The 20,678-nt window shown below is 47.1% G+C and overlaps 1 protein-coding gene across 6 annotated transcripts in view; it reads right to left on the bottom strand.

Moving 5' to 3' along the window:
- nek7 (NIMA-related kinase 7) overlaps positions 1-20,678 on the bottom strand; it is a 68,108-nt gene that overhangs the window by 11,789 nt on the left and 35,641 nt on the right. For all 6 annotated transcript variants that reach the window (XM_064332056.1, XM_064332053.1, XM_064332054.1 and 3 more), the window contains 3 exons: positions 19,123-19,231; positions 15,366-15,473; positions 10,645-10,739 (listed from right to left, as the gene is read on the bottom strand). In XM_064332056.1, coding sequence (XP_064188126.1) covers positions 10,645-10,739; positions 15,366-15,473; positions 19,123-19,231 — 312 coding nt within the window. The remainder of the gene's footprint in view (positions 1-10,644; positions 10,740-15,365; positions 15,474-19,122; positions 19,232-20,678) is intronic.

Here is a 20,678-nt window from a genome sequence, read left to right as displayed (position 1 = left end):
ATAAATAAGGGGAGGGGGGGTAGGGAGATATAACGCGTCTCAGAGAACGCTTTGTTGGACACAATCGAATTGATTACAGATAAACCAGAGAGATATTGTCACATTAAAGGAGAGGCAGGAGAGAGAAAAATGACGGCGCCTCGGTGTGATCTTCTCCTGACAGATTTAACTCTCTTTCTGCAGGAGCCCGGACATTTTCATTATTCCCCGATCAGCCCGCGAGCCGCCGCCGCCGCGTGTGACAGTAATTGCGCGCGCGAGGGAGGGAACGCGGCGAAGCCGCGCCGCCTGACAGTCGCTCGTCGCGCGGGGGGAAAAAAATTACGACGGGAGGAGGCGCGGCGGGCCGGGCGAAGGCGATCAGAATTACCGCCATTCTGAGCGGGAGAACGAAGCGCCGGCGACTCTTAAAAATTAAAAAAAATAATAAAAAAACGATTTATAAGGGGCCGCGCCTCTCGCCTCAAATTGCGATATTTACCTAAACATCTGGCCGCGTTCGGCTAGCGCGCGGCGCTACGTTCCAGCGCGCGGTTAGCCGGAATAATTACCGAACGCAGCGGCACGCGCGACACTTTGGGGGGGAAATTTAAATGCGTTTTGCGTGCGGACGTGCGTCGCAGAGCGCGGGTATGGCGGTGGGGTGGGGTGGGGGTGTTTAAATCGCTTATTCTCCAAGAGGAAACGGCGCGCGCGCCCAGCAAAGGGTTAAACAAGGACCGTTGTATTTTCATGCATCCTCTGTTTTGACAGATGAAAAATGTCAACTGTCCTGTTTTTATTTTGGAGTTTTTGCACTATTCATCTGGTTCATTAGTGCCTGGCGCTCCTGCCCCTGACAGCTGCTCGCCCTTCGCTCCCAGCAGCTGAATTTTTCAGGCTAATTTGATCCTCCGCGCCGAGGCGATGGGCGAAATGATTGACTTGCTCCCTGACCTCTGGGGCCTGACTCCTCCCTCATTAGCATTCCGCGGCTGCTCCGGCGGCGGGAGCCTGCTGTCTGTCTGCGGGGCCTGGCGGTGGCTCGCCCTCCTCCTCCTCCTCCTCCCCCCGCTGCACGCCACCAACCCTACAACCCCCGCGCCTGGCAACCGCTGCTCCCGACAACGCCGCCCGCGTGTAGCGCCCGCTCCCGCTCGTGTAAAGGTCTCGCCAAGCGGAAAAGAGGCCGCCATTAACTTAATTAATATTGATCTTTTTTTTAATATATGTGTGCGTGTGTGTGTGTGTGCGTGTGTGTGCGTGTGTATGTGTGTGTGTGCGCACGTTGCTCTCCTTGCACACCAATTAAAAAAAGAAGAGAGCCCCCAACTCCTATGCTTCCTTTTCTCTCTGGTGAGCGTAGGTCATTATCAAGCGCACAGAAGAAATTCAAACACCGATGTGGAAAAACCATCATTATTTCATCCTGCGTGCCTTCGCGGCGCACTTTAATGATATATTAATCAAGGAGAAGACCCCCGTTGCAGCGGGACCGCAATTAAAAATACATCGCGCTTCTGCGACTCAAGTCTGTCTGAGGACGCGCGCAAAGAGAAAGGGACGCGCCTGAGAAGACGCTCCGAGTTCTTGGATTGTTAAGAAGTTCAAACTTACACTGTGCTCTGGAGGGGGGGGGGGGAGGTGGGTGGGTGGGACTGGAAACAGGGGGGAGGAAAACCAAACGGTAATGGGGGGAAAAACTCCAAGACGTATTAGGAGAACAATAGAACATTTTTAACAATACGCTGTGTTCATAAATTTCCTCAATAAACGTGGCTCCTTTGACGCGGCGCCTTATTAGTCAAAACGCTACAAGGCAGCCTATCAAAGCACGGGAAACCTTCCGCCCAGACGCCGCATTATGTGGCTGGCTCTCTCCTATAGCTTCCTCAGAGTGTGTGCGCGGCGGGCCGGCTAATGAAGAACAAAGCATTTTCAACGAGCCACCAGATTCCACCCCCAAACGCAGCGCGCGGAACAATAAAGAGCGCAGTTTTGACTGCACTGTCTGCACTTCGGCGCGAGCAGCGGAAGGACGGATGGAGCGGAGGTGCATTTTCGTTTGCTCGAACGGATCTCCAGCGCGGCGCTAATGAGAAGCAGCAGCCAAGGACAAGGAGAGAACAGCCTTCTCTGACTGCGGCTCCTCCTCGATGTTGATTATACGGCGTGCAAACACGGACGCGAGCTAGGAGTGGTTCGCACAGGCTCATTATTATGCGGCTGCCCGGCCGGCGGGTCTGCGTTCGGGACAGGAAAATTAAGCCGCGAGCCAACGTTAGGTTTCTGCACTTCCGTGGAACGCGCTGGAACGGCGCTGAAGAGACTACCAAACACCAAATGAACTTTGAGCGGGAAACTCCTACATTCGAAACATGTGGCTGTAAAAAGAGAGCACGACCGAACAGTTCTGTTCATTTTAATTGTAAAAGTTTAACTGGGACCCAGGCTCTGGGCCTGGAATGCAGAGAGACCTGCGAGAGCTGGAGGCGGGGTGGGGGCACTGTGATTTATGTCACACAAACTAAAAACACACCCCAAAAACAGCTACTCCAATGTGTTTAAAGGAACTTCAAAGGCGGCGTGGTCCTAGCGAATGGGAAGGCAGGAATATGCCGACTGTCTGTCTCTAATATACTATACGCGTCAGGCGGTCGAACCCGGAGAGGCTCTTGTGAAGTGTGCATCACGCTGGCTTCCACCTGGCCACTTCCTGATAAAACCAACAGCAAAAACTTTGCTTGGGGGAATACCATGCGCTTCAGGTGTGCTGCCCGTCTCTGTTTACTCACATTAATAAATACCAAGAGTTCTGTGCTGTAGGCCATGATAGCAAGGCTGTATCATTACTAAACAATAGATGTTGGATTAAAAACGTGTGCAGTCAAAAGCATTTACACAAGGACCAACACTCAGAAATGGTATCACTAGCCACATGCTTGGAAGGCATTGGATATAGTGAAGGCGAAACAATAGCGCAGAAGCCCCATTTACATTGCATTTACACCACATACTTGGAACACACTGTAAAAAGAGACACAAATAAAAACATAAATCTCTTTTATAGGGTAGTTATAAGTTACTGCGCCTGACCCGACTAAAATATGAGGGCCACAATGTTGTTCTCAAGTGATAATGCATTTTAGAGAGAGAGAGAGAATGAGCGAGAGCAAGAGAGAGGATGACCGAGAGAAAGAGAGAGAGAACTAAATAAAGAATTAAAGCCGCACGTGGCGTTGGGAGGGGTCCAAGCATTGGCACTATTGCGCCCCCTATGGAGCAATTTTTCACCCTCCTATTATGTTCAAATTAACTAACAACTTTCATGTTTGGGGTCAATTTGACATAACATAGACATAAAATTTGACATAAACCTGCAGAAAATAATTGTAACTGAAAGTGTTACCAAAGTTTCTCTCTCGGCCTTTCTACTGATTATCTTAATAGCCCAGTAAATAAAACATGACTCCCCCCATCCTCCCCTTATACATCAAGTATTGATTTTATATGACTATTGTGAAATATGCAAATGACTGTACAATCTCATTCATTGACCTAAAATGGAAAACAAAGTATGTTTTGGTGTTTACAGGGCTTTATGTTGGTATTAAGAGCTCATCAAAAAAGAAAAATAACATTTGGAAGGAAACACACCTTTCATTATCAAGCATAGTAACATTTTATGTTCGGGGTCAATTTGACCCCAGGAAAAAATATTAAAAATATTAAAAATGTCAGGTCAATGTTTAGGTTCAGAAAACACTTCAGAACATCAATAAGTAACATATGACAGTTATTCAAAAATGAAGAAACACCAATAAAAAGTAAATTAGTCACCAGAATTGAGTTTTGATAAAAAATGACCATAACAGCTCAACTAGGTACCCATGGGTATCAATTCTTCATTCAGACGAGATAGGTGAAAGTTTGTCACGCTCCTGTCGACCCTGCCTTGTTTCCCTGTCATCAAAGCGTATAATGTGGGAGAAAACACGAAATGTCTCCAGAGACATTGTGGCTGGAAAATTTGCCCCATCAGTGTCAGCATTGCAAAGGCTTGCTGTTGCTTCACCTTTTGACTTGTACACTCCTGCCAAAATAAGCAACCCAATATATGATTGCTAGTGGGTCACATCCAGCTCTTTCCAATTGTCACCATACACATGCCTCCCCTCATCATCAAGTTTGTCATCTCAAGAATATCCTTTTGCATTGACGGTGTTATGAAGAGTTCAAATGCAGACTTTGTCTTGTACATGACTGCTAGCATATCTGGTGGGGCCTGGAACCATTTTGATGACATTAGCAGCACTAAGTCTACCCTGTCTTTCAACTGGGGATCCGGACCATAGTAGTTCTCCATTTTTGGAAGTGAACATGCCAGTTCTTGGTGGTTGAGAGATGACAGGATGGTTTATTGGTGGTTGAGAGGCGACAGGAAGGTTTCTGGGTGGTTGAGAGATGACAGGGGGGTTTCTTGGGGGTTGAGAGATGACAGGAGGGTTTCTTGGTGGTTGAGAGATGACAGGAGGGTTTCTTGGTGGTTGAGAAACAACAGGAGGGTCAGAATGTGGGATCTCAAAGGCTCATTCTCATCATCAGAGGAGGATGCCACATAGTCAGGGTCCTCCTCAACATTATTCTCAGTCTCAGACATATCCTCATCTAAATCACTTTCACCCTCCAGGATCTGTGACAGAACCTCAGTAGCAGAAAATATATGCCTCTGTCTGGTCGTCATTTTCAAAATCTTTAGTTGAGGCACAAATGCAAAGAGAAATGGTTTAGAGGGCTGTGTGTGCAGCCCTTATAAGTTTGCCCCCGCCCCCATGTTGCGAGAATGATCAGAGATCTTGTGGGAACTGTTTTCTCCTCATGCACACACACACTGTCTCTGTCTCTGTCTCTGTCTCTGTCTCTGTCTCTGTCTCTGTCTCTGTCTCTGTCTCTGTCTCTGTCTCTGTCTCTCACACACACACACACACACAAATTAATGTGAAAGTGCCCTCAGCCAACACAACAAAAACAAGATCAAAATGATGGTTTTATATAACAATAGAGTTTGGGGTCAAAATGACCCAATAACACCGATGCGTACAACATGTGTACAGGACATTGAAAATAATTTTTTCAGTTAATTTCATGTTTGCCATGTTTTCCCCATAAAGTTAGGAAAAGTCATGAAATATCTAGCTGAAAAAAGTATGGTAACCATATTTTTAGAGACAGTAAACATTGAATGGGGTCAAATTGACCCCAAACATAATAGGAGGGTTAAATGGTTTTGTCCTCATGATCATATACCTTCACTCAACATATCTACTGCATCGCCATGGGTGTCTCCTAGCCACTAGGCGTAAAGGCCTTTACTATGTCGTAACACTAAAGGCTGTTTTATACTTCTGCGTAGTACAGGTAAAAATGGGTCTGTGTAGGGGGTGTGCGCAATGTGCGGCATGTGCGACGGTTGCAGACCACGGCCGCGTTGAAGACGCAGACCTCCTCAAGAAAATAAAAGCGTATAGTTAGTAACCAGTGCCCGCATATGCCGCAAAGAAGATGATTGGTTGACTCCTGACATGAAGTCACTGGCATACGGCTCTGACTAACAGGTTATAACAGCAACGTTAAATATGCGACTAAAAGCGCTTTTGTCAGGTGAATGTCTTCGTTGCAACAAGTTACATCTAGCTGAGCATTTTTGTGGTCACTGGTGCAGTATATTGCAGGTTTGGAAATATGAATGAAGGTGTTGTCTTTTGAACTATAACGGTCAGTAACAAAATCTAATTACATGGCCTGCGCAACCTGTGTAATATGCTGCACAAATGATTTGACCCTTCGCGAGTGCCGCACACAGCGGAAACTATGCAGACTACGCAAAACTATAAAACAGCATGGTCCGCGTGTATGTAGAGCGGCATCGCTTCCGCGCCGCAACTAAAATAGGCGTCAGACACATATTTTATTCCAATCCATTGCTCAGCTTAGCAGAGAATGCACATTTCAGAGCGCCACAGAGACAGATAGAATAATAACACATAAATACGCATTTCAAATAATAAAGACGACATTGAGAAAAAAACGAAACAAAAGACGAAATATCAACTCGCGACCTGCGTGCAGCGCGCAGAGTAGCCAACCGTATTATTTATTTAGACATTGGCAGATAAGAAAAGTTTCGGTTACGCTGACCTATAAAACGCTATTCCAAAAGCAAAATCAGACATGTTATACATCGTTAGAAAGCTTGTACTCTCACCTACTGATTAAATAAATTGTCAATCAAGCCAAATTGTACTGTAGCTTATTCTTCTGCCTATTTGGCTTTGCAGAGGTTAGGTTTGAATAGTGTTCACTGTGTGAACCAAACTGTTTTCTTGGCTAGAAATAGCTGCACAAAATAAGTATCGTACCTTACTGAACTTGTGTTTAGCAGTTGTCTATGACCATGAAATGCACTTTTTGTACGTCGCTTTGGATAAAAGTGTCTGCCAAATAAATGTAATGTAATGTACTAAAAAAGGCGACAACGCTGTAAGCAACAGGTGTGGTATTACGCACAGCTATATTTGAAGGTAGCCTACCCAGGTATCACAAATGCGCATATATTTCACAAACGGATTGTCCAAGACAATATATGACCACTCAGTCTCAAATGGGACATCTCTACGTGTAAAACCAGTGGTAAGATTGTATATTTATTCAATGTTTAGTCCCAGATATTGACTGTAGAATGACATGGTATCATTTTTAAAAACTTTGTCTTGTTCATTTCGTTATTCAATGAGCAGCGTTTTCACTGCTGTATTGGCATATTTTAGGGCTAATGTCAGGTTTATCTTGTTGCTACGGAATACGCTTTCTCTCAGAATAAAATACTATCAATAAAATGGTTTAGCTATTTCTCAGCATAATGACAGATTCAAAGACTGAACGAACTCACCCGATATTGTCTACAAATGGATCCATGCCAAAGAAAGTAATGATTCATTTTCTCAAAAAGCTTTTACTAACAAACTTTTAATAACAAAAAACTAAATATCAACTCGCCATCCCTGCTACCTGCGTACTGCGCTCAGAATACCGTATTATTTATTTAAACATTGGCAGACTACAGCATAAATTGTGTCTTTTGTTTATATTCAATATTAGTAATTGCTGCAAGAAACCGCAGCTGTAGACACAAGATAGTTTGTTATGTTATGGTAGCAACGGAACGAAGTGGACTATATATGTATTACCATCATTGTTTTAATATACCAGCATGTTTTCACGCGTTTGCACAGAAACTCAAAACCTATCAATAAAATGGTTTAGCTATTTCTCAGCATAATGACAGATTCAAAGACTAAACGAACTCACCCGATACTGTCTTCAAATGGATCCATGCCAAAGAAAAGTAATTATTCATCCTCTCAAAAAGCTTTTACTAACAAACTTTTAGTAGCCTAGCATGCACTCTGGCTGGCACTGTCTTCCATTGCTTCCCCGACGTTCAGACCCTCTCCTAGCTGATAAAAACTAGACCCTACGTCGGATTACTTGCGTCGCCATGGATGTCTTCTAGCCGCTTGCCATAAAGAAGTTTACTAGATGTCGTAACACTTTGGAGCTACAGCTCTTCCGCACCCCAACTAATAAAAATGTCCAAATGGTGGGCAAACAATATGGCGGACATAGGTCCCAATAGCCAAGTTGTAAAGCACATTCAGATGCATCGTTCGATTAAGTTTTGTGTTGATCTGACTTATGGTGTGGGAGTTATGGCCTTTTAAAGTATGACCCTTTGTTATAGCGCCACCATCTGGCCGACATACGTGATTTGTAGTGCCTGAGTAGTGGGGGGCCATAGGAACCCACCTACCAAATTTGGTTGGTCTACAACTTATGGTTGCTGAGCCTCAGACATTTCAGCGAAGAAAACTTCCATGCCCCAACTAAAAATTCAAAATGGCGGGCAAACAATATGGCGGACATAGGTGGTCCCAATGGCAAAGTTGTAGAGCACGTTCAGATGCATAGGTCGATTAAGTTTTATGTTGATCTAACTTATGGTGTGGGAGTTATGGCCTTTTACGCATGACCCTTTGTTATAGCGCCACCATCTGGCCGACATAGGTGATTTGTAGTGCCTGAGTAGTGGGGGGCCATAGGAACCCACCTGCCAAATTTGGTTGCTCTAGGACATATGGTTGCTGAGCCTCAGACACTTTTAGCAGAGAAAAATAATAAGAATAATAATAATCCTAACAAATACAATAGGGTTCCACCAGCTTGCTCTTGACCCATATCTAACAGATAATGGTTCCCACTGCTGAACCCTAATAATAATCCTAACAGATACAATAGGGTTCCACCAGCTTCGCTGCTTGAACCCCTAATAATAATAATCCTAACAGATACAATAGGGTTCCACCAGCTTCGCTGCTTGGACCCCTAATAATAATAATCCTAACAGATACAATAGGGTGAAGAGAGAATGAGAAAGAGAGCAGGGAAACAAGAGGAAGAGAGAGAGAACCTCTATTTTGACTTAATAATACCATGTTTTATTACGTAATCCCGTTTTATTTCATAATCAATTCAAGCCATAATTCCTGCTGATTTATCTACAGCTTTATCCACACCCAAAAAAGAGTGGGAGAAAAGGAGAAGAGACAGGGAGAAAGAAAGAGAGAGGGGGAGTGAGTGAGTGAGTGAGAGAGAGAGAGAGAGAGAGAGAGAGAGAGTGAGTGCAAGAGACCACAGGCAACCTTCACCTTTCGCCCCATGACCACCCTCACCCCAACACTCAGTTTCACAGGGTGGTCCCAATGTTCAAATAGAGCTGTTTGGAGCCAACATGGCCCCCTGCATTAACCCTCACTCCCCTGGTTCAGGACGAGAAGGGCTCAATAATGCAAATGCGAGGTGCTGGGAGCCAGAGGACGGGGTCTGGTACAGAGTGCGCGCTAACGCGCGGCTGAATCCTGCGCTATCGACTGAAGGGCGGAGAGGAAGAGGCAGTCTGCGCGCCGAGGCCGCCACAGGGGACGAAGCCGCCACGCACAGGCCCCTGTTATCGTGCGCCAGAAGACACTGGGGTCAGAGCAACTAATTAAGTTTAACTGAGGGGCCTCCATCAAACAGAATACAAGATGCAGATACAAGGACAAAATGTACGAGTATTGATATTACAGAGGCCTTACGACCCCTTCCAGCCCCCAGACGGATCGACTGAAACATTCATGCGCTCCTATTCACAGCAACGGCGGGATTCGCCTGCATGCGCGATTTTCAAGCCCAGACGAAACCAGGAAATCTGAATCTTATCTCATCAAAACAAACGAACGCTCAAGTTCCTGTGCAATTTCACCAACGTATTCTGGGATAGGGGCATGGTTGTCATATACGGTGCATGGGTACAATAAGATGAGGAGTCTAGGCTATAAGATTTACAGTGGGGAGAAGCAGAAACGAACTGCTGAAACGATCAGTGTCACTACTGGAGATGAACCCATGACCACGGTAGTTTTCGTTTCATGTCATGTGACCTTCCGAACTGAGGGGAACCCTGCCCCCCGGTGGCTCAAAGGTGGATGTGAGCACGCCGTTCATTTCTACAGACCTCAAGGATCACAAAACCGGTCCCCATTCATGTCTCCAATGCAGTCCGCTGACCGGCACTTAATGGCAGTCAGGCACACTGCGTGCGGACCCAATGCATTCTGGGAGACTAATTAGCGCCGAGAACTATAGTCTCAGAGCGGCAGTGAACCCCGGCTCATTGTTTTTCAGCCCGAGGCACTTTGGGAGATGTAGTTACTGGTGAGCTTTCCCAAAAAGAAAAATAAAATCACTCGGGGGAATTCAGAGGGAAGTGGGTGCCGGACTAACAACGTGTCTATTTGTGCGCTTGTTTTCCTGCTGATACCTGATGATCAGCGTCTCACTTGGGACTTCCGCCGAGCGCGGCGTTGTGCGATACAACACAGCGTGTTAGTCTTACTTCAATTACTTGAAGGGCGAGAGCAAAAACACAGCCTCATAAAAGCTCAGATTTTTTCAAAGGGCACATGCATGTTTCACAAGGCTTGCAAAAAGGCTGTACCACAGCTCGGAAGGTTAATGCTGTGATCCAAAAGTGTAACTGTGAAAACTGTGATGTGAGAGAGACGTACGGGGTTTGAGGTTTAAATGCTCCCCTCCTCCACTACCCAGCGACGGTGCTACCTGCCAAAATATTGGTAAGACGCAGTTTTGTTTTTTTTTTTCCCCCAAATAAAAGGCTGACCTTTTCCCACATCACCTTCAATTCTGGTTTCAGCAGAGAGAAAAACAGACCTGCCGTTTCCTACATTTGATTGTGGTATTTGCCCTACTGTATGTTTGGAAAGCACGTTACAGCACCTAGTATCATATCTCGGCAAAGCCGTGCTTGTTATCTGAAACATATGTAAATGTCAGTTTAATTACCCGGAAAACTTCAAACGTAGCGCAGGCTTCCTCCGCTTACAACGCTCGCTTCATAAGAAATTTAAAAATGGCGGCGCAATTTCACAATAAAAGCCACAGCAGAACGGGGGGAGGTGGGGGCTGGCGGGGGGTGTTGCATGCCATGAGGGGGGGGGACACACGGCAGCGGATCAGGTTGGTTGGCGGCGTTTTGCTTTCCTTTACCTCATACAGCAAGCAGCCTAGCGACCAGATGTCAGATTTGAAGTTGTATCCGTTTTCATGTATCCTCTCGGGAGACATGTAATAAGGGGTGCCCACTGGAACAGAGAGGGAAACGCAAGTTAGTCAATCTCTTCGCTACCCCAGGCGCTCCCCCGAATGTGAGAACGCGTCCGTGGACGCTCGCTCGTAACGGCTACGGGGGGGAAGTGAAGCTGCCTAGTCAAGCGTCGGCCCTCTCGCACACTCAGAAGAGACGTGAGGAGGGGAGGAATCGCCAAAGCGAGTAAACCTGCTTCTGCGGTGCATGCCCAGAGTATGGCTTGTTGTCACGCACTACAGAAGCTAGCTGAAACTTCAATACAAATATGATATTATATATTATATCACACAGTAATACGCATAATACAGTCAAACCGGTGCTGCTCAGTAAAGCTTTTGGTTTTAGCACATCAAAAAAGACTCAAGTAATGAAAAAAATACTACTGGCAAATGTGCCATTCTGAAAGAAGAGTTTAAACAGCAGTGCTTTTTATTCATTTCAATTCTTCTTGCCTAGTGTATTAAAAAAGAAACACTAAAAAGTTAATTATTTTAAGTTAAAACAACACAGCAATTACATTTTCCAATAGTGCAGATCAAACCATAACACACACTTATGTAGACTGCAATTTATTTCGCATATATCTTGTTTATATATATAAAATGAATAAAAACACATTAGAAATGACATGTCTTCCATAAGGATGGACAGACAGACAAACATGCATAAATAATGATCTGGGATTCTAGAACACAGTGGGCATATTGTTTGCGTTTGCAGATCACTCTTTCTTTCACTGGTCAGTAGTGCACACATCGGAGAATGTGCATGACACAGACCAGCCATGGCCATTTAGAGAGCACACCGAGAGAGACGCAGTGGCACCTTCCTGCCACAGGAAGGCGTAGCAAGCTTCAGAAAGTCACTGTCATTACTGCACCATTAATGCTTTTGATATGCGTCGGCAGCTTACTTTTAATAGTGAAGTGCCTAATAAAAAAGTAATAAGGGCATGATGCTCGTGTTTAAGTTTTTTGAGGAACCATAACTTTAATTTAAACATGGGATTACTGTTCAAAAAGTAAGCATTCACAATGGCTCACAAACACTGGAACACAATACCCATGATTGAAATAAAAAACAATAATAATTATTATTTTTATTACTATTTTACAACAAAAGGTTAGAATTACAGTAAAATGACAGACCAAGTCCAACCAAGAGACTGAAAAATTCTTTCTAATGTCGCACGTTCGAACGTAGCGGGTCATCGTGTAAAACGCGCCCCCTGTATTTTTTAAGAACAGAACACTTTGGATACTGAAACCCTGACAACCCCCCCCCCCCCCCCCCCCCATCAGGCCCAAAAAAGAAGGAAAGAAAAGGGTCAGTAAACATTAAGGGCAGAGTTATAACACGGCACACATCTGCACGATTCATAAAGCGCCGGTGTGGAAGAGGAGCGTGGGATGGGAGGGGAGGGGAGGGGAGGGGAGGTCTGCCTCGCCCAATCCGGGGCCCTGGGAGAAGGGCGGGTAATTGGAGGTGAGTAATGGTGAGCGGGCCGTGCTGCCGGAGCCACTGGGACGGGTAAAAGACTCCGGTCTGAAGCGCCTTCTTCTCCACCCGAAGCAAAACCCGTTCCCATCAGCGGCTGCCGGAAACCTCCGGGTGCGTTCGGGGGGCGGGCAGGAGCCTGAAAGATTGATGGTAGGAAAAACACGGGCAAACGCTTGCGCTTTGAGCCCTGCTACCAAACCCAAGATTCAGCACGCAGGAATCGGGGTGGGGGTGGACGGGAGGGGATGAGGTGTTCCAACACTTTTGCACTTCTGACAAACCTCGCTACCTCCCCAGCATGTCGACATGCTTTGCGCCAAATGGTAACACGGTACACTGATGTACAGTTTGGGTACCGGGGACTTTGGCAATAACGCGCGGTGATAATGTGCGCTTGCATCGAAGGAATGCTTACCCGTCCACAGTCAGAATGAATTTTAATTGCACTGTGGAAGTATTCCTGAAACTTGAATGTGAGTTTTTAAATTGTGGAGCGTGACCTATAATTCAAAAAATAACAATTAAGTTGCTCGTCAACCGTACAGCTCTTTTTAATTGGTCATCAGGGTTACAGTCTCTGCGAATGCTGAATGTCTCCTGGTACGGTTCGAACAACGTCCCCTAACATCCATTATTAGATGATTAAAAAGAATCCTCTTCTCTTATGCTAATAGTTGCATAAAAAAGCCAAAGCTACAGTAACATATTCCATCAGCATAACAAATTAAAACCACATTATTTATTCATGCCAATAAATTGAAAGCCATGTTGGGATTGATTTTCATTATTATTACTCGGCATAACAATGATGCATTTTCAGAGAGAGAGAGAACACTGTCATGGCGGTGGTTTCCAAGACTGCGATGCAACGTATTCTCTTTGGTGCACTAATTAAGAAAAAATATCTTCTTTTAAAAAAAATAAATAAAAAGCAAATCCCCACAGCAAAGATCAGAAAGGCACCTTCACAGGTACACAGGATTAAAGGATGGACCGAGCCCCCCCCCCCAGCCCCCACACACCCCCCAAGCCCTTTCTCTTTTCCCTTCCTTAGGAAAAACCGTCTGCCGTGATGATAATCTCACCCCAGACTTCGTAAGCAGCAAAGGTGCTGGAACAGAATTAGAAGCATTCTCATTTTTTGGTGTTAATTGCAGAGACATGGACCCTGGATTACAGGTGCTTTTTTAACAGTTTTAATCACCTCTTTCAGCTCCGCTTTTTTTTTCCCCCACTGTTTTCCTTTTGTTCTTCCCCCAAAAAAAACCAAACCACTCCACCCCCCCCCACCCCCTCCATTTAATTTAAAGGGGAAGCAGCCCCTGGCTCCAGATGCAGAGATGAGTACGGCTTCTCTGTTTGTATCTGCGGGCGGCGGCGCCGGTGAGAGGCGGGAGTTAAAAGGGCACGGCTCGGCATCCGAGGCGCCCAATTGACAGGCGCGCGGCGGCGCTTCCCGGACCCCCGTCCGCGGCGCACCCCGGCGTTCTGCCGCGGAGGCTCGTCTCATTACGGGCCCGAGCTGTCAGGCCGGCTCCCCCCGCCGAGAGGGGGGGGGGCTTTGGTCTGCTCGCCCCCCCGGAGGGAGAGGCAGGAGCGGGGTCTCCGTGCCCCTGGGTGAGTTTAACCCGCCGTGTAGAAACTCATGAATTTCACACTCCGCCGGAGCTCGGGCGAGGGGTACGGGACGGCCGGGCGCGCGCAAACGGGCACGTGCGCCTCCTAACGAACACACCCCACCCCCCCCCCTCCCCAAAACCAAACGCGCCCGTTCTCCCCCGCCGCATAAAGTAAAAAGGTTTCGCTAGTAAAAATGCAACCTGGTACAAAGAGGCGCTAACGTCGCTAATGTCGCCTCAGCGCAGCCCCATTGAGGGCGTTCCTATTGAAAAATCGCCAAAACGCGGGTTAAGTCGACGTCGCGCGTGTGCGGCGCTCAGAATCGCGCGTTCGAAATGCCGCTTGATGTAAAAAAAAAAATTTTAAAAAAGAAAAAAGTGAAATTCATCTCATTCTTTCAAACGGCCGCACTGGTCTGACAGCTCTGATGTAGCACGGCTATATAAGCCAGCAGTTGCGCCGCGCGGCGCTTGATGCATTATGCAGCGATGCCATATCACAGATCCCTTCATTCCTCAAGCGCCTCCAATCCCCTGGCGATAGCGTCGCCATTAAGACATTATTAATGACGCCCCTGATTAAGCCTTCCTGCTCGGGGTTATGCTCGATGACTGAAGCGCACAACTGGGTCTGCGGGGCCACGCTTAGCCCCGGCTACCTGCAGAGGGCACTGTGTTCTCAACTTTTAATGTACCATCAAATTAATTTCCTCCTGTTCCTTTTTTTAATTTCCACACGTTGTACATTTCTCAAGCGTAACATTAACACATTGTCAGGAGCTGGCCACAATCAATATACCTCCATTTATTTTATTCTTTTTAAATTTTTTTAGAGCACTTTCAAACCAATGGCCTGACCTTCAACTCGGATTTTACAATACAAACACTCATAAAAAGGAGAAAAAGACAGGCTGTTAAAAATGGTCTTCGGTAAAAGAAAAAAAATCTCATTTTCAAATGACAGGTCACCGCAAATATAAAAGGTGTTAAGACTGGCACATGTGCGGAGATTCAGGCCTGTTCTTTCACAAATGTGTCAGCAATGCTGACCGATTGCAAGATTGGACCCTTTGCAAACCCTGACACCGTGCAGTACCCTGGATTTAGACGGACAGGGGAAACAAATAAGAATGATTGTGTTTGCGAGAAGTCTATAAATCGCATCGTAATGAGTGGCATTTGACATCAGCACCCCGTCCGCTCAGCGTTTTTATAAAGCTCTGGAGCAGAAACAATCGTACGGCAGTAGCAGGGCTGCGCTAGTTACATCCAGACATCATCTGTGGAAAGGGTCAAAGGTCAAGGCAACAGGAAAGCACTAACTGCTCCATGAAACGGATACAGCCAGCGCCGCTTTGCAGGGTTAGCCCAGAGGCTACGGGAGGGGCTTTTTATAACGGACACATGCTTCCAGCCTGAGCGATATAATGAAACGCATCCAGCTGGTGTAATTAAAGGGCTTTCCGCCGCGTTCGTTCCGCTCTCTCGTTTTTACGGCTTACCTAAAGAATGAGCCGCGGTGGTTTTGGAGCTGAAGAACCGGCCCAGACCCAGGTCCCCCAGTTTTACTACCCCAGTGGCAGTAATGAACACATTAGCCGGTTTTATGTCTGCAGAGAGAGAAAAAAAGCGTTTTACATTCATAGAGCACACCTCTCGGATAATATAACTACAGGAAGCAGATGAGGATGCATACAATCACACATTTAAAACAACAGCCAATCAGCTGTATATTATATTTACTATATAAAACTTTGTATGAAAGACGAGACCTCCAACTCGTTTAAGCGCAAAAAATAGTTCCGGGACACGATTTCTAAAAATCGTCGCTCGCAAGCAGAAGTTCCCACTGAGATGAGCCTCATCGTTTAATGTTCAACACCTGGAAATACTGAATTTGTGAAAGGTAACGTGGCCCGATGCTCGCGACGCGTCGCCGGATGTGAAGTGGACCGTGCAGGTGTCAGCTGACACGCCGAAGCGCTCGGAGTCGCCCAGCACACGGGGTCAGGTGACGGAAGCGGAGACGGAGCGGCAGAGCGCTGCTTCTGCCCGACGCCGCGGCGGGTTACGGACGGAAGGGCAGGCTCCGAGAGGGAGCCGAGCGAGTCCAGGTGGACCCGCCCCCTCGGCGAAGCTCGCCCTCACGCCCCGCCGGAGAATGGGAGCTGACGTTCGGAAGCGGAGCGTCCGGGCCGATATTTCACGCCTTGTTAATGCGGCTTATGCTGCCCCCTGCGTCAAACAGGAGGGGACACCGGGGCGGCCGGGACGGGGAGCGATCCCCGTGCGCGATCGCGGTTAACAAACCGCAAACACGCGGACCAGGGGCGAGGGGGATCTGGGACCCGGGGCGCGGGGGATCTGGGATCCGGGGCAAGGGGGATCTGGGATCCGGGGCAAGGGGGATCTGGGACCTGGGGCGAGGGTGATCCGGGATCCGGGGCGAGGGGGATCTGGGATCCGGGGCGAGGGGGATCTGGGATCCGGGGCGAGGGGGATCTGGGATCCGGGGCACAGGGGATCTGGGATCCGGGCGACGGGGATCTGGGATCCGGGGCGAGGGGATCCGGGATCCGGGCGCGGGGATCTGGGATCCGGGGCGAGGGGATCCGGGATCCGGGGCGCGGGGGATCTGGGATCCGGGGCGAGGGGGATCCGGGATCTGGGGCGCAGGGGATCTGGGATCTGGGCTGAGGGTGATCCGGGATCTGGGGCGGAGGGGATCTGGGATCCGGGGCGAGGGGGATCTGGGATCCGGGGCGAGGGGGATCTGGGATCCGGGGTAAGGGGGATCCGGGATCTGGGGCGTGGGGATTTTGGATCCGGGCGGCGGACGCTGGGATCTGCCGGGGAGGCGCGCAGACGTCGGAGGCGGAGCAGGCGTCTGATTGGAGGAGCGCCCAGCCCCGCAGCCCGCAGTCGCCTGCAGTCCCCGCGCCCACCGCACGTTCGGGGCGACCCCTACCGACGCGCCGCATTACTACCAACACATACACCCGAACGCCTGGATCCACTGCTTACTGAATAAACATGAATCAGAATAATAATCAACCATGGATCATTATATAAAAAGAAAACTATTCATTATAATGGCACAGGATGAATTTAAAACACAACAGGCCAAGTGCAATTAAAGCATCAGTACCAATCAGGAGGCAGAGCTGAGGGCCTGTACATGGAGAATTGTTGAAGGTGAAATAAAATACAGCTGGACTAGAGCTATTTAATAAGGGCCGTGCTTGTTGAATAACACAGACCACGATACAGTAGCCAAAAAACTGCTGGACTAGAACTTTAGAACTACAGCCTAGGAAAATACTGAAGTGGATGTTCCAAACTAGCACATTCAAAAGACTTCTAGCCAAAATAATTAACAGCCAACACAAGGTCATTTGAAGAGGTTTGGTTATTGCTTTTTTACATTAAATCATGCAAATTGATTAAACTGAATTTGTGATTCACCCACTGATTTTAAAGCTGGATCTAGAAAATATGAGCAACGTACTCCTGTACCACAATTTCTGGCATGGGTATTTCAATCTCCAGTGATAGCTGAGCGTAATACATCCATGTAACAGAATGCACTCATCACATTATACTGTGTATTATGTGTAATATATGTAAAATCTACATGTGTTATTAGTCATCATTTTACATACATAATTATATTTTGTAAGACATTTTCTTATCCTGCTCAACGTGACATTTCTCAGAGTCAGATTTCAGAAATGTCTATTGTATATTCATTAGACACAGAACAGCAGAAATGCATCCACTTCAGACGTACAGGAAATATGCAAATCAATATCTGCTACAAACCGTAAGAGGGAAAATAATCTTACAGTAAGCATGAAGGGCAGTGGGTTTCAAGGGCCCAGGCTATATGTAAAGCACTGTAATGTAATGTCACTGTATGACGACTAAAACACTACAGCACGCAATCATCCTCAGATGGGAGGACCACACAAAAATCTCCCCACGAGGCTGCTGGGTGGCTCATCCGGTTAAGGCACATCGCTGTGATGCACGGAGGAGCCTCCACGGTGCCAGTGGAATCTGGACTGTGCCAGTGCCGACTGTGGCCCGTAGCTCAAATGTGCGATTGGCAGTTGGCTCAGTCAGTCAGGGGTCTGTGTTTCATCGCTATCTAACCACCCCCCGCTGGTCAATTTGATGCACGTGGACTGCATGTTAAAGCTGCATATGAAATGCAAGCTTAGCCGCAGTCTGTGGCGTGAGAAGAAGCAGACCGGCAACACCGTGTGTTTTGGAGAACCGCGGTTGTCTACACTCTCCTGAATCGGCAGTGGGGTTCACGCATCACGCTGCTGTGGTTGCAGACAGTTGGGCATTCCAAATTAGGGTGGGAATTGGACATGCTCAGCCCCACGCTGGGTGCCAAATAAAAAAAAAATTAATAAATAAAGACATTTTTTTGAATAAAATCTCCCTAAGTTGTCAGCAATATAGGCTTGGGGCAGGAAAAAGATTCTGCTGCATTTGAGTTTGAGGAGGGGGTATACTGGCTCCAGTGTCTGAATAGGTAGAGCTGGGTTTACCAACTCAAGTGTGTTTAAACAGGAAGAGAGGGGTTTACTAACTCCAGTGTGTTTGAACAGGTGGGGAGAGGTTTACTAACTCCAGTGTCTCTGAGCAGGTGGGGAGGGGTGTACTGACTCCAGTGTCTCTGAGCAGGTGGGGAGGGGTGTACGGACTCTCTGAGCAGGTGGGGAGGGTATACTGACTCCAGTGTCTCTGAGCAGGTGGGAGGGTATACTGACTCCAGTGTCTCTGAGCAGGTGGGGAGGGGTGTCTGACTCAGTGTCTCTGAGCAGGTGGGGAGGGGTATACTGACTCCAGTGTCTCTGAGCAGGTGGGAGGGGTATACTGACTCCAGTGTCTCTGAGCAGTGGGGAGGGTGTACTGACTCCAGTGTCTCTGAGCAGGTGGGGAGGGTGAGACTCTTGAACAGGTGGGGAGGGGTATACTGACTCCAGTGTCTCTGAGAGGTGGGAGGGTATACTGACTCTGAACAGGTGGGAGGGGTATACTGACTCCAGTGTCTCTGAGCAGGTGGGGAGGGGTGTACTGACTCCAGTGTCTCTGAGCAGGTAGGGAGGGGTGTACGGACTCTTTGAACAGGTGGGGAGGGGTATACTGACTCCAGTGTCTCTGAGCAGGTGGGGAGGGGTATACTGACTCCAGTGTCTCTGAGCAGGTGGGGAGGGGTATACTGACTCTCTGAACAGGTGGTACCTCTGTGCATGACGCGCCGGGAGTGCATGTGTTCCAGAGCGCTGCAGAGCTGAACAAAGTACTTCCACACCGTCCTCTCAGGGATCAGCCTCCTCTGTTTCTTGAAGTGCTGTTGGGAAGAAAGAAACCTCAAGGTATTTCATGCCCCCGAGACACCAAACACACCCCCAAAAAAATCTAAACATTTAACCACTACCCGTTTTTCTTTTTGTATGTTTTTGCCAACCAATTTTTGTAAAACAACCTCATATTGACCTTTGCTATAACAAATCCACAGGGACAACAGCTATTTTTCCAAATACAGAACATGAGCCAGAGGGAATCAGAAGAAAAGATATGAGTCAGAAAGCTGGCAGTTACTGTTCACAGGTTTCCTCTCACTGAGGTGTCCCCGGCTGCTCCCGCCCACCAGCAGGCTAGCCAACCTGGGAAGACCGTTAGCTATTGAATTTCTTTAAAAACGTGGTCGACGGCACACCAGTACAGGAAGCACGGTGCTGAATTTGTAACATGACCGAAGTAGCTCAATTCAACACAACTTGGCTTTCGTTCGACCTCGAACAACAAAACTAAAACAAAACCTTTTTCCAATACAGGCAGTGGAACAGCCCCTTGATGGAATCAAACCGCTTTTCAATCAAGCTGAGGAACAGTTCAGAAACCTATTGATCTATCCCAGGACAACCTGTGAGCTTGTGCAGAAATAGTGTGAGCGCAAAACACACAGATTCATCCTCCTTTCACTCAAAATGAACGTCTCTTTCACTTTAATCTGATGCAGACCCCTCACTTCTTGACCTCTTATTGAATCCACGCTCATTTTGAAAGCCCTGCAATAGAAAGCACATGAGAACATTTTGTGGCGATTTTTAAACGCGCACATCTGGCGTATTGCTCTTCTTGGTCCGGCAGCATTTACGCTGAATGCTGCTCACTGGAACCTGCTTCATTTCCCCGAATTTCAGAATGAATACAGTGTCGGTAATAAAAAGGCCACAGAGGCCTCGCTAAAACAGATTTTTGCTCAACAGGACGTCTCAGCCTAATGTGACTCCATACTAAAATAATTCTTAAAAGACTATTTAAAAATTCTGCGCCGCATTAAGTAAATTATCCACTGAACCAACTCTCAAAACGGTGCACAGTGATCAGGGTGAAAATGCTGACTACTCAGGCTGTAATGAAGCTTCAATGATTGACATGGTCAGATGTTTTGAGTTTTGGTTGCAAAAATCCATTGGGTTGTAAAATGAATAATAATTGGAACAAATAACAAAAACGCATGAAATATTTTTTGGATTATACTCGACTACTTCAACTAGAAATGACCGTTAAACTCAAATTACAATAATTAATTAGCCATTATTATGAAGCATGATACGTTTGCTTAGGCAAATGGGGAAATCAATCTGTGTATATTCCACGATTATTATTCTGTTGTGCGACTGTGCACTTTGTCCATTTTACCTCTTTTCAATGGAAATAATTCAAGCGATTCTGAATGTAATATTCAGCTGAAGAAACCTTGGCCCATATCCAAACAAAGCCTGTGGATC

Source organism: Anguilla rostrata, chromosome 4 (genome assembly GCF_018555375.3).
Source record: "Anguilla rostrata isolate EN2019 chromosome 4, ASM1855537v3, whole genome shotgun sequence".
Classification (NCBI taxonomy): domain Eukaryota; kingdom Metazoa; phylum Chordata; class Actinopteri; order Anguilliformes; family Anguillidae; genus Anguilla; species Anguilla rostrata.
The sequence above is the reverse complement of the archived record's forward strand: the minus strand, read 5'-3'. Positions and strand labels throughout refer to the sequence as shown.